Source organism: Gobius niger, assembly GCF_951799975.1.
Source record: "Gobius niger genome assembly, chromosome: 5".
Taxonomy (NCBI): domain Eukaryota; kingdom Metazoa; phylum Chordata; class Actinopteri; order Gobiiformes; family Gobiidae; genus Gobius; species Gobius niger.
Window position 1 is genome coordinate 26,672,154 of NC_136856.1, and position 20,881 is coordinate 26,693,034.

Genomic DNA, 20,881 nt, shown 5'->3' on the forward strand with positions numbered 1-20,881 from the left:
TTAAAAAGGCGACGATGCTTTAACTTGACCTTTTCACTTGACCTTTAAACATCCTTTCCTTTATGTCGGCTCATGACGTACCTTTGTAAACATGGGCTTGCCGTGCTGGGTGACCATGGTGCACTGGTCGCAGTCCAGGGTGATGCAGGAGTTGTGGAAGGACTCTTTGGAGTGTTTGAGAATGTAATGCAGATCGCTGACTCCGCCCTCGAACACCGTGCTGAAGTAGCGAGGGATCAACGTCCGCCCGATCGCTGCGGGGGGGAGGGAGAGAGACGGTCAGGGATGACAGAATGGCAGACAGAAACACTTTTCAAAACTTTTCCGCAGCAGCAGCAGAACGATCAACCTCTCAATCTCCTCCTCTTCAACATGTATTTTCAATGTTGCCACTTCAGCCACATTGCTCGCTCCAGTCACGGTATATGTTGTGCCACAAGTTTAAAAAAAAAAATGTTTCAACACCATTTACAAGACGGCTTTACCAAACTTTAAATTCATCACCATGGGAGTCCTATCCAATAAAAATACAAACACACGTACATCAAATTAAATATGTTACACTGCAAAAAGTAAATATCAAGCATTGGCTTAACTGACTTGAATTGAGGAAATGTATCCTGTTTTTGTCGGTTTTCACTCATTTAGACACTTTTCCTGATCGGACCAAGTTTACTTTGCTTGTTTGAGGACATTTCAGACCAGTTCTAGGGTAATTCTTGCTTGAAATAAGAAAGTAAAATTGCCAATGAGATAAGATCAATTTTCTTACCCCCATTGGCAAAGAAAATGACCTGAAATAAGGACGAAATGTATTGAAACGAGTCAGAAACATCTCAGAACAAGTGAAATAATCTAGGACAAATGCCCAAGAACTTCTTAATTAGTCAAAACAACTAAAATTTGGATTATTATGCTCAAATTGAGATGTTTATACTGATCTAGTTAATCACTTTTTGCAGTGTAGCCTTTTTATAATTTCAATATTTTGAATGATGGCACAGAGAAATGGCTTTTTGATTTGAAGTGAGTTCTTGGGACAGACGGTGAAAACTTTGTACAACAGTTTTCTCTCCCTGCAATATGCTAACTATTTACCATATAAATCTACGATCACGCTACATGTTAAATATATAAAGGAAAATAATAAGGTAATGTTGTGCTTATTTTACATTGCTTTTAGGTGTTTTTTTAGCAACCGCTCAGAAAGACAACACTCGTCAGCTTAAACACTCTCTCTCAGGTGTTAAAAGTGGTGCAAAAAAAGTGACAGGCGAGGGTCATAAAGGAATCGTTCCATGCCTGAGGGAAGTATTCAGACCCCTCTGTTTATTCAGAAAAATAATAATAAAAAAGACTAAAAAAGCTAAAACAGGCAATGTAGATGTTTCCTCTTTTCACATTCCCCTTTCCTACTATACAAGCAACCAATATTAAAATACTACATTTCGCAACGTCTTCTTCCAACAAATATTTGTTTTTAACTACTATGGCTACAATTAAAGTGATAGTCTGAAGTTTGCAATGTGAGGAGGGTGAAATGTGAAAGTAAACTCCTCCCCTCTTGGACCAGAAAGCCCTTCTTGGTTTGCAAAATGAGGAGAGTAGGAACAGAATTTTCAAAAGTAAATGATCAAGCTCCTCCCCCTCCCTCCTGATTGGACCTGGCAGGCTGGTTCACAGGGAAAGCTTGTCTCATTGGTCAACGCGGGAGGATACTAGACTCTGATTAGCTGAAGAAATCTGGGAAGGAGGGACTTTAAAAAGAGTATATAGGTATAGGTATATTTGTACTTACTTTACATCAAAATGCAAAACCAGGTGGTCGATTTTGCACATTTAATTTTTTTTTAAAAACATATAGACTTCCAGACTATCACTTTAATTCCCTGGTACTACGATTTATGAAAAAAGAACAAGGGTATATGGGGACCTCTAGGGGTGCTTGAGCACTACATAGGGGGTACCTGGAATTACTTGGATATTAGTTTTATTATGCTTTTCAGAAAAGGGCTTCAATTTGAAAGTATTTGAGCTTGATTTTGAATAGAACGCACTCCTAAATACTGAATAATCTTTAGTTTAGTTGATCACTTTGTAATAATATTGGGAACCAGTGTTTTATACCTTACTGATTATGCTGTCATTGTGTCGATCTCTTCAGAAATTGCACTCTTAAACCAAGCACTTCCAAACAATTCAACTTTTAATCCCCCGAGTAGCACCTTTCCCACCAGAACTCTCCGAGTAGAGCCCGGTGTGAGTCAGACAGTTAAGAAGCATCTGTGGTAAGCCACCCATAGCGTCTTAGCGGCACCGTCCTCCCCTTTAAAGAGCCGTTCTGCCAGTACTTTTCCATCTATAGGCTCTGTCTCTCATTCTCGCAATTGCGCTGCTTCACACCGCTCATGCTACTATAGAGAGGCTGCTCGCGCTCCACGCCTCATGCCAGCAGTGAGGCAGACTGTATAGCACGGTATAGCGGCGGTGTGAGGGGCTGAGTGTGAAAGTTGTACACGCAGCAGGTAAGTGTTTGAGACTACTTCTAACCTGGTTATAATGAAACCAGAACATGCAGGTAGCAGCAAAACAAACACTATATCTGTGTGTTTTAGGCTGTATGTTTGTATTTTGGATGAACCTATACAGCAAAAACTAGTTGGACAATGTCATTATTTTCCAAGAAAGTTCGATTTATTGCCATTTGGAATCAAACTAGGGGGAAAAATAGGCTCAAGTAAGCACTTTTTCACCACGCTGGCGTTAAAACACCAGTGGAAAAGGCTTCTGTGCATGGACAACAACAACAAATAATACCCTCATGCATTTTTGAAAAACAAAATGCTAGCTTAAGTCTGGCGTCCGTTTAAATATTTCATCTGACCGCACAACTTGTACACACAGTCAAGCCACAGTGTCACAGAAAGGACATCGGCAATTTGAATAGGCTCTGGGAATACTTGCTCGTATTAAAAAAGTGGTAAACACTCATCGTAAATGCAATTTGTTCTTTAGGGATGTCTCTTGTAAATCCTGACAAGTGCCCTGACGGCAGCTCTAGTCGTAGTAGAACGAAAAGAAGCAATAGCAAAAGTATTTCTCTAATCACTACCAGCAGCGCTTTTTTTTTTGGAGTGACTGATATCTCACTTCACAAACTTATAATAATCTATGCAAATAGGAAAGGCTTTGTCTCATTGTAAAGTCGAGCGCCCTCTTCAGGTCACAGTGGGAATCAGCGCTAATCAAGATTTTACAAGCAGTCATTTTTAAAAACAATGCACTTAGAAAGTACTTCTTTGGACACATCTGGTTTTGAATACATTTACATTTTGAGGCCTTTATTTATCCAGGATAGTCCCACTGAGATTTCAGTACACAGTGGGGGAAAAAGTATTTGGCCGAAATCCAATAGAAAGTCTATGGGGAACTGACCTTTTTCCCCCACTGTATTTAGCGAATCCTGTACTCTTAGTGAAGACCCCATTGTGCATGTTTTATGTGAAACTGCAGCACCAAGAGGAAACCTACGCAAACACGGAGAACAAAGAAAGAGGCAATAATCCCGCCTGACCCGGGAATAGGCTCTGTTTTTTTGGCTCACTTCCTCTAGGCCAGTGTCGGGTTAAGGACTACCCACAATGTAATAAAATTAAAATGAAAAACGAAATGAAATGAAATGAAAAAAACTTCAAGAAACATCATGATTGGTGTGTTTCATATTTCATTTTATTATATTTATTTATCTATTTATTTGATAGGGACAATGCATATTAATGAACAGTTGCACATGAGCACTGTAAAATATGCCAGATTATAGCAGGGATGCTAGTTTCCATCTGTAGCCCCTAGGCAGGCAGCACATACACAATTTACAATTTACAATAGAGTTCGGGAATGTCCACAGTTACCATGGAGATCCGCCATCTTTGCAGCTGTTAGCATACATTTCCATAGACTAACATTAGCTAAAAACAGTATAAAAAGTGGAGAAAAAACCAGTGGAACGACTCCGTTAGCTGCTGAGATACTGCTTGTAAATACATCTAACACACTGTGGTCTCCGAGTGTTGTGTGAACAATAACTCCAGTATTTTAACTTTTAAAATCTGCAATGGCTGCTAATCCCATAATGCTTAGCGATATAACGTCACATTCCCGAACTCTATTAACAAAATGTGACAACAAATCACTATAAATGCAATAACAACTAAAAGTGTTCACAGGCCTGGTTTTCCTTTAGCCACACATATGCATATGTTCAGATAGTGGCGCTATTATAACATTAGCGTCAAACTAGCTATAGCCATTAGCTTCAAGGCTAAAACACTCAAATGTTTACATCCAGAGTAAAACATTTTTTAATATGTTTTCAGGGATTATCCAACACCTACATGGCTTCTGCCACGTACTGTTTAAATATTGATTTATTTCAGCAAGAAACTACTAACTCTACATGGGGGAAAAATAGGAGGAAACAGTCGCTAGCCTGGGAGGTTAGCGTCATCTGAACCATTCTGAGAGCCTATTGAAAAATGATGGCACAGTCAGAAATGTGTCTCTCATTCACCACCATTAATCGCTCAACATATTCATGGAAGCGCCAGTGTGGTTCGGCAGGAAGCTAATCCTGGGTCTCGCTACATTGTTTCACTTCATAAGCTAAACATTTCTTACTTGCTGTGCGTACAGTCAGCCCCGCCGGGACTCCCCTCTCTAATCCTGACAAGTGCCGCCGCTGCCCCGATCTGCACAGCCAGCTCTGTTGAGTAAGAAAACAAACCCAATCCCAAAGCCCGACTTCAGGATTACAGCGGCGGAGTGGAACAAGCGCGTGTTAAAACGTGCGTTACTCTGTTCGTCACATCTCCATCATTAGGGCAGACGGGGGCCATATTATCCAGGCGCACTCTGCCCTACGACTCAAGCCCAAATAATCCATCTTACGGTTAACACTTCACTGGCGGGAATTATGCTCCGAGAGGGAGAGACGGAGGGAGGGTGAGGGAGTAAAAGTTCATTTAGATGGAAAGGTCCCCGGAGACAAAGGCTCAAGAGGATGGAGTGAGAGGAACGGAGAGAGCAAAGTGTGAAATAAACACAAAATAGCACAGTGTAAAACCTCTGTATTAAATAAGATGACGTTTCGGTGACTTCCACAAGGCTACATTTCACTGAAGCAGTGCTGTTAGAAAAGCTATATAGGCAGGGTCGTGGGAAGATATTTTGGCTAGGGGGTGCTGAGGGACAAGATTGCCCCCCAAAACGCTATTTCTTTGCTTATTTCCTATTTATTCAACCCCTTAACTCCCACCTTAACAGAGCACATTTTCTCCAGATTGGCTTTACCCCAATCCAAAAGCTTCTGGAAAAAAGGTGTGAAAATAGCAACAAAACTGAGACGAAAACAATGATGGAAATGTGAAAAAAAAAAAAAAAAAAATGACCAAAAAAAATGACAAAAACTGACAAAAAAGACAAAAAAATGGACAAAAATAGACAAAAAAGACAAAAAAATGGACAAAAATAGACAAAAAAGACAAAAAAATGACAAAAAAATGACAAAAAAATGACAAAAATGACAAAAAAATGACAAAAAAATGACAAAAAATGACAAAAAAGACAAAAAAAATTGACAAAAATTGACAAAAAAGACAAAAATTGACAAAAATTACAAAAAATTGACAAAAAATTCTGAAAAAAAAAAGACAATAAATTTGCAAAAATGAGTTGAATACCCCCCTCAAAAAAATGGAAATAAATCTGATGACGTGAGGAAAAAGATCAATTTAGATGAGTTTTGTAGATCTTAGCTTTCAAATGAGTAACGCCTTTACCCAAATCCTGGCCTACAGGATTTGGGTAAAGCTGAACTGGAGAAAATGCTCTCGGTTCAGGCGGGAGTTAAGAGGTTAATATTGCTTGTAATGCATAGACGATCCACCAGGGGGTGCTGTAGCGCCCTCAGCACCCTGGGTTCCCACGGCCTTGTATATAGGAGACCCAGAGACATGGACTCAAAGCATTGCTTGAGTCTGACCGTTCAAATCAGGTTATAAGCTTCCACATCAAGAGGGATAAGTAACCTCACTACAAAAAGTAAATACCAGCATTGGCTTAAATGACTTGAATTGAGGAAATGAGAAAGTAAAACTGCCAATGGGATAAGACCAATCTTCTTACACCATTGGTAGAAGAATATGACCTGAAATAAAGACGAAATGTATTGAAAGCGTATTGAAGTGAAATAATCGAGGTCAACTAGTCAAAACAACTCAAATTTGGATCATTGTGCTCAAATAGAGCTAATCTAGTTCATTACTTATTGCAGTAGCTCTGCTGTGCATCACATTGATATGCAAACTAAACATATGGTGTCTGAGAGCTGGGGTCTCGTGTCTTTAATTATAACAACCTGGATATTTGAGTTTTTGTTATAGCTATATACCCACAGCAGTTTTAAGGGGACAATGGGGTGGTAGTAATATGTATAAAGAAAGAATTTGGATCACAACTTACATTTTCATTCTGTGGGGGCCTTTAAGTTGTATCTTATTCTATTTTGCCCACATTCAACAACTCCGAGAACTCACTTTATTCAAGACAAAGGTAATGTTTTGACACGTTTTAGGGATAAAAAAACAGGCGTCATTTTGCTGCCTAAAAACTATCATTTTCATGCTCCACTCCCAAATAGCTAAATTCTTAATGTATTTGCAACAATTCAAATGGAGGAATGAGGGGAACATTTATATTTGGACACAATGGGCAACGTTTGAGCAAATCTGTGTTTCCGATTACAGCAAAACCCGCAGATTAGTGCGTTTAGTTTTGCACCATATGGTTTGTGCTTGAGACGAGCTATCGCAGTGAAAACAGTGTCATTATTCTCCAAGATATTTACATTTAGAGCCTTGGAATCCAACGTAACGCTTTTTAACAACATTCAAGACCATCATCCTTTTTTTTTTAGCACAATTCATTTCATGACCTTTATTTAAGAGATCTAGTAATGTATTCACGCACGTACACATAAAAACAAAAGAACATTATCAACTCAAAATCAATTTCTAGTCATGTGCTCGATGTGTAGCCACTGTTGTGAAACTTTTGGTATTACAAACATCATAATAGACTCGCAGTTCACATAAAAAAAAGAAAAAAAGAACCACCCCCGGTCCCTCCATCGTTCCCCCCCTCCCATAATCCGCCCTCCTCCCCCATCCCCACCTTCCATTCCTCGGCCTATCTCTCTCTCTCTCTCCCCCATCTCCGGCTATAGGGGTCTACCTCGCTCCTCGCGCTGCCTGAAAAACAAAGTGTGCCGAGGAGTGGAGCTGACTGCTAATGCGGCCGGGAGAAAGATAGGGAACACGGGGTGGTGGCGGCGGCGGAGGAGGAGGGGAGGGTGTAGTGATGGTGGAGAGGGGTGGGGGGGCGAGCGGGGATGGGGGAAAGAAGGGGGCGAAATGAGCGAGAGAGGGAGATGAAAGAAGAGCGATGAGAGAGAGAGAGAGAGAGAGTAAAAATAAGGGGCTTGTCAGAGTTTGGGCGAAGGGCTGTGGCGGTTTGCGGGGGAGGTGAGGATTGGGGGGGGGGGGGGGGGGTAATAAGAGTCATGTGAGGAGACAGGTGAGGGGGTAGGATGGCGGTGGTTGTGGGGGGCGGGGGGGCTCTGGAAGTGTCATCTCCAGCGCAACTGTCCCATTATAAGTCAGGGTGCATCCGCGGCCTGACAATGTTACGGAGAGGCGCGTACAGTGGAGCCGGGAATGGTGGTGCAATTGGCTGGAGATCCTTCAAGAACACAGCCACAAAGGGCTTCTTGCTTTGAGCTGGGCAAGTTCATATGCAGTAATAGTAAGAAAGAGTAAAAGAGTTAATCTGTGTATAAGGGCTGCACGATATCAGGAAAAAATGGCAATATTGATCTGTCTTGGACATCGAGATAATATATTATATTATTATATTTTTGTGATATTTGCCTAAACCATTTCAACACTGGGCTTATGACAGATTTTAATGCTTTTGAAAATATGACTTATTTGGATGCATCAGTTGCATAATTATCATTTTACTTAATGATAATTAAGTAATTAAAAGTAATTAAATAGTAATTAAATAGTAATTAAATTAAAAGTTATTTTTATTTGAATTTTCAAGCAACTGACAGGAAGTGACATAGATATAGGTAAAGTTATGGTAAATGGTGTCAACTTATATAGCGCTTTTCCACCTACATTAGGCACTCAAAGCGCTTTACAGCAAGGATCCACTTACCCATTCATACTCCCATTCATACACCAATGTACGCAGACACTGGGGGCAATGTGGGTGAAGTGTCTTGCTCAAGGACACAACGACAATGTGCACTTCCATGAGGTGGGATTCGAACCCCCGACCTTCCGATCACGAGACGACCCTCTCTACCACCTGCGCCACTGTCGTTTGAGTCAGTGACTTAACGTGGTTGCATGGCAACCGTTTAAAATTGTTTACCTTCTTCTATGCCACTTCCTGTCGGTGTCCACTGTCCAAAAAGGAAGTGGAACTATAAACATCACAAAAATGGTCAAACTAAAGAAAACTTTAGCAAAATAATAAATATAGTTGTGTTCACTATGTTTTAGCAAAAACTGTGTCTAATGTGTCACGTGCACTTTAAGGTGCACGTGACACATTAGACACAAAATTTTCAGGGCATTTAAAAAATGAGCCATTTTATGCGTAAAAATGGCCAACATTGCCAACATTTTTGGCGACGACGTGTGAAAAATGTAGAATATTTTCGACAAATCGTCATAAACTAAACATTGTGAAGGGTGAGCTTGTTTTTTTTTACTTTGACATTAAAACTCAAATGGACAAGGAAACCAGCCAAGAATCTCATCACACTGCATGAAAAATCTGCCTTAAGCAAACATTGTAAATTGAGACTAAAATGCAGTTCAAACTCACTGCTCTAAATGAACAACAAGCTTGTGATTGAAGAGAAAAAATATACAATACAATATAGCCATGAAGGACACATCTTACTTGAGAAATAGGACTATAGCGATAAAGACTTTTGTTCAGACATCTGAAAAAGTGGACATTTGTGCAAAAAAGTTGCAGCGTTTAAGACAATGAAGTGTCCTTCGGCTGCCTTTATGCACAAAAGAGCAATGCTATGATATTTCCCTTTAAATAGACTGAGAGCTTGAAGGCCTTTTTGGGGTTTTTTTGCAATGGAAAAGTAATGTCAATTACACTAAAGCATAATCCTTCTGTCTATCTTCAAATATAAAGCCACTGAGTTTGATTTAATATGGAAAAAGTGACTCATAGTAAGTCGTCTTATGACCGAAAGGTTGGCCGCTCGAATAACAGCTCCCGCAGGTGCAGACTGTCATAGTGTCCTTGGGCAAGACACATCACCCACTGCTTGTGTGAGTGTGTGAATGCTGAGTGGTGAATAGTGGCGGTGGTTGGCGGGGCCGATGACACTCATTGCCGTCAGTCCGTCCCAGGGCAGCTGTGGTTATTAGAAGCTTGAAATTAAAAAACAGCAATAGCAGCAAACCACTTTGAGAAGCTTGTCAAGCTTGTAAAGTGCAATACAGGTGTAAAACACCATCAGTGTTTAGAGCATGGATAGGCGAACCTGGCAGGAGCGCCACCGTTGGCACTCGGACAGATTTTGATTGGCACTAGGAACTGATAATGAAGAAGACTGTCATGTTCACTGATCTTTTCTATTGCTCATTAACTTGTGTCAGTTGTATTACATTTACATCCGTCCTGCCTCAGGGAGAAGACTGCAGGGACTAGATCAGTGACAGGTCCAACTGACTGAAGGACAGCATCATCCACCACCAGAAAGTCTGGAGACTGAACTCTCCCCTTTCCTCAATCTGCTGCCCCGAATGTGTACATACATGTGTACTCTGAGTATAGTGGTAACTATTGTCTTAGAACTATAGGTTTAAAGCCTCTGTGCTTTAAATATAATTATTTCAGTTGAAATACATAATTTGAGGAGATCATGGATTTGAGCAGAAATCATCCTACTATGAGGCACAAAATCCAGGATGCAGGAATGTTCAGGTGTGTAGTTAACATTTTGCAGGGGGACGGCTCCCAGACCCTTCACTTTGTAAAAATAAAAGTATCAAATAAATAAGATCTTACACCTCAGACGAGTAATAAAACCAAACTTGGAACAAAATTCTGCAAATTTCGACTTCTTTTCCGACTTCACCCGCTTGTTTACTTTCTCATCCCTCCACACGTGCGCTCTCTCCTGATTGGCCGATGATCAGAGGGGGTCCACTCCACTGATACAGATTAGCTGGCAAGCGTTTGGGGGGCGAACACGACAGGCAGCATATGCCTCTCAAGTAATGTGTACCCAAACATGCAATTTACAAATAATTAACGCCGTGTTAATTAGCCGCATTAATTCATGCCACTTTGTCGGGATTGTTTCTCCGGCGGGCCCCAGGACTCCTGCCAGCAGCGGCAGTCACAGCCAGCGAGAGACGGTGAGAGCGTTTGTGTTGCGAGCGCGGGGATGAAAGAATGGCCGTTGGCTGGGGAACACACAGGAGCACAAAGCGGGCTAATTCAGGCTAACAACGCATCCACGCAAGCAGATAATCACTTTGGCTTCTTAGGGGGGGCAAGGGAAAAGTCTATGGAACACTGGGGAAACAATGTCAAATTTAAGCAGAAAAAAAACCTGTGAAGTTATTGTTTTTTGATTGCAATGATTATTAAAGCCACACAAAAAATGTTACCTCAAAATTGATTTGTCTCTTGCTTTTTGACCACAGATGTAGATAAAAATTTGCTTCATATGCATTAGCGCTCGTTCAAAATGCTTTATTTTGAAAACTCATTACAAAAACACAATAACAACACTCAACCTAAAGACATAGTCAACTTGAAAGGTGCACTATGCAACTTTTTATTTAGAAAAAAAAGATGATGATAGTGCACATTTGACCTTTCAGTGGCTCCTCTGATGCATCAGGATCAATTTCATTTCAGTTTTTTTAGGATTTCTGGTAGGTTTTCTTAATGGAATGTATACGCAACCAAGGAGATGGTTCAATCATGCAGCAATGAAAACCAAAAAACTATTTATCCTGGAGCGTCCTACAGGCCATCCGGATGATAAGTAAAGGCGCTATGCTAACCATCCAAGCATCCGCGGGGTCACTGAAAGGTCAAATACGTATTATTATAAACTTTTTCTTTTACATAAAAAGTTGCATTGTGCACCTTTAAAGTACTATCTGGACTAGCAGTTCTGTATAACGGCAAATTCCGTAAATCAGTGTAATAGACAGAATAAACATGTATCCCCCCCCTAAACCTTATTTATGAAAAGCTAACGTGCGATTTATTATTAGCTAGTGAGAGGTCAGACTGATTATTTAATACACTGGCTGTACAGAATACAAAGCAATAAAGAAGAACAGATTGCTCCCCAGTGTACAACAAGCAAACATCTGTAACACAATGGCTGTCACTGTGTAAAGGCTGAAAGCTATATATAGGATCATAAATAAGACACTTCACCCATATACGGATTACTCCATAGATTACTGTGCAGACTCGGAATGGACGTGGTGAGAGGGATGTTGCCTCGCTGTGGTCAATGAATGGAGCCAAGGCATGGATTATCCCAACACTTCTATAAATAATACACACACACCGCATACTAGACCATGACAAATCAAGATCGCAAAACCAAACAGTAATGCAAACAAACAAATAACCTGTCTTCATAGGTTCTTATTGTGTACACACTTTGCTAAATTGTAGTTTAGATCATAGAAATAAAAAGGAGAAGTTGCGTTTGATCCGAACGTATGGGGACAGGTAGCAAGCAGGCTACTCAGGGAAACTTTTCAGTGCCTGTTAGCCTATTCAATGTATTTTTCCTATAGCCATTAGCTTTAAGCCATCAGACATCCCAAATCATGACCAATCCAAATGTTTTGTCAACCCATCCACCACATACAGTAGGTGATGACAAAGGCTAGATAGAAATCATTTGTCATTGCACTGATACTTTAAGATGTTTCTACAGAAAAGAATTAGTGTATAAAAGTGGCCTCTAAGCTAAACGAAGCTAACAAACATGACAGACAGAAAACAGAAAGAAATACATAATGGGGCAAACTACAGGAATCTACTTAAATCACAGCAGCATCGTCTGTGTTGTTTTGTCTTGATTTTTGTGTCGTCTATTTCAATAGGACAGCGCATATAAACAAAGAGATAAGATAGAATACATGTAAACTAGTCACAGTACATCACTGCACAATTCACTCGGTCATAATTTTAAACTTTGTACCACAACTCCAATAAGATGATCACACAAAGCTCAATATCCCCACTCTGTGTCTACTACACAATATTCATTCAATGTGCAATTTACAAACAGATCCCAGTTGTAATTTGTACAACAATGTACCAATTATTACACACAACCACTCCTGTGTGTAACTTTGGTTTGACCATCTGCAGTTTTTCACTTGGGCTTTGAACTAATTATACATGGGGCATTCTCTCAGCCTTAAAGGGATATTTCAGGATTTTTGACATAGGGCCTCATTTCCTAGTTATCCAGAGTGTTGTTGATTTCTGGAGATTTTTTTTTTGGAATTCATGCATTCCTTATATTTGAAGAGTTTCGTGGCGCTAGGCTAGTGCAAGGCTAGCACATTTCTACGGTATCAGCTAGCCTGCATTAAAAACAGTCTGACACACTCCACAGTGCACCTGAGGCAAATCACTTATAATGCCGGACTAAATATATATAAATGTCTTACTGCATCAATACACACTACTGGGATCACAAAGAAGAAGCTAACTGCAGGCTAGTGCAACTTAAACAGTATTTACAGCCAAGTTTGAGTGAAAATATTTATCTCCATTGTGTAACTGGATGAACAATATCCCTCTCTCCCTTTGTCTTTTCTCTCAGCGTAGTATTTACTCTCACGGACAATTAATGAGTAAAAAAACGCAACATGCTACGACACCTGCAGTGGCGCTCATGGCCTCTAGGGGCATGAGTTACTTGGTACTGTTTAAAAGTACTGTGATCTGTTTAAAAGTACTGTGATACTGCTTTTTGATTGTATATTATATCATTATCGTATATATTTGCCTCAAGTGCACTGTGGAGTGTGTCAGACTGTTTTCAATGCAGGCTAGCTGATACTGTAGAAATGCGCTAGTCTTGCACGAGCCTAGCGCCACGAAACTCTTCAAATATAAGAACTGCATGAATTACAAAAAATATATATATATCTCCAGAAATCTACTACACTTTGGATAACTAGGAAATGAGGCCCTATGTCAAAAATCCTGAAATATCACTTTAATGGTACTTTGTCAGTTATCTTTATTTTTGCGGTGGAGGGAGTGTTGATCAAACAATCAAACAATAATCAGTGCATGACATGAAATCACATTCAACCCCAAATGTACCACTGAGCTTTCAGGATTTCTTTGTCAATCTCTTCGGTAGTGGGGGAAATCGTTGCAACCCTTGGCAGACACTCGGAGAAGAAGAAAACGAACCGAGTACCATCTGGCTTTACCACTTTGCCACAATCCCACTTAGTCGTTTATGGTTCACTGGCAAATGTTCGAGATGCAATATGTACTATCAGTCGCAGGCAAAGGCGTCGCTTTTTATCGATGGCATTATCTGTGAGGAGAAAGCGCTTAATCAAAACCGGAGTACTTGAAGGTGTCACGGCTGTCTGTCCCGCGCGCTGGAGATTCATAAGCACGCGCACTGTACAATCAGTCGAAAGAACAAATGTGAGATATAGAAATATAGAGAAAGCAAAGTTTCTCAGTGGGTGATTCTGCAGCAGAGGTAGCAGAGACGGCGCTCCGCAGTGCAGGAGAAGAACATGGAGATGAGAGAGAGAGAGAGAGAGAGAGAGAGGAGGGGATGTAAAACAAGTTCAGGGTGACACAAAATGTCCGCATAAAAATGTGTTTATGAGGTTTACTTTGTTTTAGAGGAGTACAGGAAAGAAGATGTGTCAGCAAAGAAGCGGGTTAGCAGTATGGCTGTGCAGGTAATCGAAGTTTAATCGAAATCGCGATGTCTACTTTGGTGAGTCTCAACAATCGTCAGGTTTACAGTTGGCAGAAGCAGCACCCAGTTTTGGAGACAAAAGAAGATTTTTGTTAAATGGTACTGGAGAAAAGTATAGGTTTGTATAAAAAGATAAGTCTACTTTCATTAATATTTTATTATTTTTATTTTTATTTTGAATGAATAAAATCAAATGACAAAAATGTGATCAATCAACATGAAAAAAATATATGCCATATCGTCCAAATAGCAGAAAAGAGCCTTTCTTTGAATAGTCCGATGTCTTATGAATATGCACATAGGCAAATGATATATAGTGACATAATATACAATACGAAAATCAGTATCACAGTACTTTAAAGCAGTACCAAGTAACTCATGCCCCTATAGGCCATAAGCGCCACTGCAGGTGTCGTAGCATGTTGCGATTTTTTACTCATTAATTGTCCGTGTCTCATTAATTTCACTCAAACTTGGCTGTAAATACTGTTTAAGTGGCGCTAGCCCACAGTTAGCTTTGCCCGTTAACCTGCTAGCTTCTTCTGCGTGATTCCATTTGTGTGTATTGCACCTCCAACCCGGAGGCAGTGAAGTTGCAATTGTGGTTTTCTGGCCAGAGACACCAGGGAGAGATGAAAGACCCCGCAATCATGCCATTAACACTTGTATTACCCCCAGAGGAACTACGGAAAGGATTTACTAAGGTAAACAAGTTACTTAGTACTGCTTTAAAGGTGCATTATGTAACTTTTCATTCAGCAAAAAGTTGACGTCAGTGTGTAGTTGACGTTTCAGTGACCTAGAGGCTGAATGGGCAGTTAGCGCCTTTATTTTCCATCATAGTGACCTCTATGATGCTCAAGGATCGATTGTTTTTTAGGGTCACTCGTATGTTTCATGAATGGAATGTATGCGTTGCCATGGAGATGATGAAACCCCAAAGAACAATTGAACCTGGAGCGTCATAGAGGCCACTGTGATGGAAAGTAAAGGCGCCATGCTAGCCACCCATCGACAGTGACCCAGTGACATCATAAAACATTAATAAGGCTACTGTGCTTTCTCAGTTAGCAGCACTTTCGACATATCTCACCAAAATCCTTCAGTATATTGTGAACTCGGAAATTGGTCTAAAAAAGGCCGAGCATCTATTTCATGAGCTTGCGTGCTAGTTTGTTAGCATTTCTGGTACACTAATAAACTGTGTAAAGTGCAGCAAAGCTCATCCATGTGAAGAATTTGGACGTGAGAGATGAGTAAGGAAAGTAAGAAAGGAGTTTGGACACGATTTCATTTCCTCAGGCCGTCTTTCATTGTTTGAAAACAATAAATCCGGTACAGGGTCTTTAACATTTGGTGTATACGTTTTGGGAAATACGCCACTTTCACATGCTTGTGCTTTCTTTTTTCATTTCATTCAGGGAGAACTGTTGCAATGCATGAATACTACTACTCGAACTGCAAAATGTTTAATAAGAAGTTGGAGATATTGTTTTTACTTGGGCTGCAGCAATAACGATATACTGAAGATGGATCCCGACGCTACATTTGAGAACCACTGGTCTAGAAAATACTGATTCTCCAAGTCTAGTAAACGTGTCAGGTCCTATATTATGCTTTATTCAGGCTTTAAAAACAGATTTTGGACATATTTGCCTCTGCGCTTTTGTAGTTTAACCTATGATTCATTATTGTGGCTTTTAAAATTGCTTTCAGCCACCTCGGCATTGACATTTCATGTATTATAACTTAAAATAATGTGCATGGACAGGATGCGAGAAAGGATACAAGTGAAAGCGTTCTGTAAAGCTTCCCAAAGTCCATTTCACATCATCTGGGCTCTTCTAAAAGCAGCCTGGCCTCTGCTCCTATAACCTGTACATAAAGTTACTCTACAAATCCTGGCCTTTAGTGGATTTGCGAACCGGACAGACTGCGCTATTGATTTCTGCTCCGCCCGTGTATAAACCACTCGCTTGCTTAGACTTACACTTTGGGCCGTAATCGATGAGTTAGGATAAAAATGCTATTGAAATTGATTATTACTCTTCAGCGTGAGCAAGTGCCGCGCGTGGATAAAAACGCGAGCTGACGTATCGATCTCTGCGGCCTAATCGATGGATGAGAAGAAAACGCTACAGTGTTTAGCAAACATACGTGTGCGTGACTTCGGGCTTTCACGCGGGGAAGCTAGTCCTCTCTTAGCATCGGAGGATCAGCAGAGGAGCAAACTGATCAAGCCGGTCAACTGTCAATCTGCGCAGGGCGGGAAAGAAGAGACGCAAGAAGAGTGTGGGACGGATATGGATGTTGTCATCTCTGCTGAAATGTTGTAAAACAAATCTCGCACTTTACAATAAACCATTGTTCCTTACTAAATAGATCATCAAGGGAAATGCAATGAAACTCTAGCATAGTGCATCTCATGACTCACGACGACTGACATTCATTTCACTCAGCTTGCATAAATTCATATCAGCTTCTTTGTTATAATTCGGTATTCCATTCATAATGTTCTCATGCAAACACCTTTCTTAAAGTGATAGTCTGTAAGTCTGCAATGTGAGGAGAGTGAAATTTGAAAGTAGACAAGCAAGTTCCTCCCCTCTTAAAACAGAAAGCCCTTTATTTTGCAAAATGAGGAATAAAAGAAATAGAATTTTCAATAGTAAACGATCAAGCTCCTCCCCCTTCCCCCTGATTGGACCTGACAGGCTGGTTCACAGGTAAAGCTCGTCTCATTGGTCAACATGGGAGGATGCTAGACTCTGATTAGTTGCTGAGATCCGGGAAGGAGGAGCTTTACAAAAAAAACCATCTATGTATCATTACTTGCTTTACTTTATCAAAATGCCAGACCAGGTGGATGATTTTGCACATTTTATACATTTTGTAATGCATGTAGACTTGCAGACTATCACTTTAAGGCCCAAGCTCACTGGAGAGAGCTGTGGAGCCGATGTTGTCTCCGCAACTCGGACCGATGCGTGCATACAAAGACCCTATCTCACCAGCCTGGACACTAAAGTTGGAGACTAGAGTCGCCGCTAGTCAGGGAGATGTCTACGATACGTCCCCTGGGAATAAGGTGAGTCTCCAGGTAGTCTCGGTGAAAATGAACAAGTCGATTTCAAACATATGTGTCGTCTTCAACCTGTGAGATGTTTCTGTGACGTCCCTGCAATGTCTCCAAGACCTGTTGGAAACCAAGGAGATCGCAAAGAGCGTCTACGAAAATAAGGAATGCCATTTGGGTCAAAAGCTTACGTTAAAAAATGTGTTTATGTGTGCGAGAAAAAGAAAGTGTTAATGCTTCCAGCACTACAGATGACTGATGAGATATGAACTGATTTGAAGGCCAATGTAAATAAGTAAGTTCTTAAAGCTTTTTATTCTTTGCATGTTTATTTTTTTTTTCATTTTTGCAAAGCCAAGTCTTGCCTATACAGTACCAAATTGGCTCGGCCTGGCCTTAGTCTTGTGTGTGTACCGAACTCCCCTGTAATCCATATAAGGTCATTTCCTTGCTGGGAGACATCCACAGCTAAAGACGGGAGAAATATAATGGCGTATATGTTACAAAAGTTTAGGGCCCATTTTCTCAAAAAGAGGTTTTCTTTACTCTCTCGCAACAACATTTCCACTTTAGCAGCTCCTGCAAATTCCAAACTTTCCAGCCTTGCGCTTGACAATATTTTGAAGGTTTTTCAGAGGGATTTTTTAAATATTTAATCACTAGCCTGGTTTATTGAGCTTTGAACTGCAAAAATAACAAGTAAAAATCTGAAGTTTTACAGATTTTTTTCCCACTCATAACAGGTTATTCAAAAACTAAACAAGATAGCCCCCAAAAACTAATCTTTGTAACTAATATATTACTTCTGTATCTATAAATAAATAATCTAAAGCAAAAGTTTCGAACGGATGTCTCTCAATGTAGTTATTTCTCCTATTCATCAGTAGCATAAATAAAAAAACAAAACTATAATAAAATGTGAGGAAGTACTAGCCCACTATCAAGCAACTCTGAAGAAAGCTGAAGACAGTCACAACATTGATTGAGACGAGCGCACTTTATCAGCTGCCGAAAGGGTTAAGCAACAGCATTTCTCATATGCAAACCATGCTGCTGAGCCGAAGTGAACACACACGCGCGCACACAGACACACAGACACACAGACACACACACACACACACACACACGCACACACGACCGAGGGAATCACTGCCCACTGCATGAAATATTCATCAGTCATAAAAGTTTCATCCAATCTCTCTCGCGCCCCTCTCGCTGTATTTCCTGTCGTTTTAGGCCCGGCCTGTTTTCCATTCGTGCGAGGTAAACATTCCCCCCCCCCCTCCGCCCTTTGGTGACAAAAACAATACGACTGTATGTAGTCCTCGCGCGCAATTGTCGAAACAGAAGGTACATCATTAGGACTCAGGTTTTCGGAATTCTAAATATACGGAAGGTGCGAGAGGGGGGTCCTGTTTCATATCAAAGTTGTTTTAATAATGGATACGAGGCGATATAAATATTCGAGTAGAGCTTCACTACTATTTTTGCTACTACTCCAACTACTACTACTACTACTACGACTCCGTAATATCTGTGTTGGTAGAGGAATGGTCTACACAGGTCGAGAGTATAGGGATGTCCTTATACAAAATATCCTTCCTAAACGAGATTTCCGGTCTCTTTATTGTGTTGAAAACATTGCATTGGTTCTTCTATCAGCATCAACATTTTCCCGAACAATCAAAGTCATCGATGTCCAGAGAGGTCTTACATTTCTTTTCTCCTTTTTTTTTTTTTTTTTCTAACTAGGGAGAAACCGGCGGGGCCAATCCACACACCGAAAGTTGAATCCAGATGCGTCTTTTGTCTCTTTGCTCGGAGCACATGTGCAGAACAGTTCTGGCTGAGTGGACCTCTATCGCCGCACTGTTCCTCTGAAATAACAAGGAGACTGAGGGAGACGAGATAAGGAGGACAGGGGTGTAACGAGGGAGAGGGCGAGAGGAAGGGGAGAGGGGGGGAGTGTGGAGAAAGAGAGAGAGAGAGAGAGAGAGAGACACCACCGCCACCACCGCCACCATCATCATCATCCAACCTGAAGATATGCTCCGAAAGGGATGACCGGGCAGAGGCGGTAGGCAGTAGGGAGCGGGCAGTAAAGGCTTTCCTTCAGTTCTGAATGAATGGAAGCGGATGACTCTCATACTGTACGAGCCCGGTGCAATTGTCGGACTGTTTGCCAGCGTCTAACACAAGTCCACCAGGCTCCGGCACAGTGGCTTTAAAGTAATGTATGGAAAGCTGGTGAAAAATCCCCCCCATTTCTGGACTCAGCCTCTGCTTGGAAAGAAAAGGGGAAGTCATTCGAAGCGTTTTCTTTAAGCGGAGTGTGCATTGTAGTGGAGGCGATTTGAGTGTTGAAATGATCGGAAAGAGTGCAGTCAAGGCGTTTCTGCCAACACAAGGGGGACAACGCCATATCCAGTATTTACACAAACATGAATGAAACAAAACACCATCCCGGGCACAATTTCCAGCTGTGGAGGTGACGATGTGTTGATATGTCATATGGAGCTTAGAAATAGACTTAAAAACATTATTTTGGGAGCCTCAGCTTTGATATTTAACGTTTTATAATGTGAAAATATGTCTCTGTAAGAATTCAATGGTAACAATGAAATGCAGGTGAAAGGGCTGGTGAAAATCTTGACTGGGGCTCCTCCTGCTGGCAGCTAGAGGAAAAAATTCCTTTAAAAAAAAAATAACTTCCAGGTTGGATACGGCGTGTGAGCAGCAAAATCGATCATGTTGGATTATGGGCTTTAAAAATGTGGTAGTTTTTGGGGTTTGAACAATGACACGAGTGTAATCAGGAAGTGCAGAACGAGGCGCCGACACTGTAGAAGAAGAAACCGATTTTTAACAGCTTTGTCCGAGGATTATCTCAACACTGCGTGAATGTTGTGAAACACTAAACACTCAACAACATTAAAACATGGTCTAAACCTCAAGCAAGTCCATTTTGCATGATATGTCCACTTTGCCGCGTGATCCAAGTGTTCTGTGCAATGAGTAACATAAAAAAAAGGGTGATTTCCATTCACGCATTTAATCATGAAATAACAAAGCAAAGGTGCCCGAGGGCCATTATGGGAACGAGAATATCACGAGACATTTTTTTTTCTAATGACATGCTGTGAGGTATCAAAAAGATTCAAATAAATCTTGTATTACCAGAATCACAGAAAGTAGCGAGTGGGGGAGGAAGGGCTGTCAGAAGCGTGTTTTTTTTTCCCCTTCTTCCTTTTCCCTGGAGGCCTGCCCTCATCCCCTCTTCACCTCCATCCATAATTCAACAGGGAACACCTTCTACGCCCCTCTCCACCACCACCACCTCTGCACCCCATCCTACCCCAACCCATCACCCCCAGGGCAACACTCCGCCGGGACCTAACCCCCTCCACACACACACACACACACACACACACATAAAACCATCCCTAAATACATGCCAGGACTCCGAGCCAAGAAGACATTTAAACCATTCTCCTCGCAGCGGGGGGTCATGTGATTGCCGACGAGACAACGCTTACACTGGATCGCGGGGAAAGATTAGCGCGCTAAACAACACGCGCGCTAACACCGGTTTTGTTTATGTGGCTCGCCCGGCGCGCGGATCAATGCTAATGACTGTCACGGGGGGGGTTTTTTGGGGGCGCACGCCGGGAAACACCGAGCTAATAGAAATC

The 20,881-nt window shown here is 41.1% G+C and overlaps 1 protein-coding gene across 5 annotated transcripts in view; it reads right to left on the reverse strand.

The window, feature by feature from the left end:
* ldb2a (LIM domain binding 2a) overlaps nucleotides 1–20,881 on the reverse strand; it is a 141,802-nt gene that overhangs the window by 61,616 nt on the left and 59,305 nt on the right. For all 5 annotated transcript variants that reach the window (XM_079557295.1, XM_079557296.1, XM_079557294.1 and 2 more), the window contains exon 3: nucleotides 82–254. In XM_079557295.1, coding sequence (XP_079413421.1) covers nucleotides 82–254 — 173 coding nt within the window. The remainder of the gene's footprint in view (nucleotides 1–81; nucleotides 255–20,881) is intronic.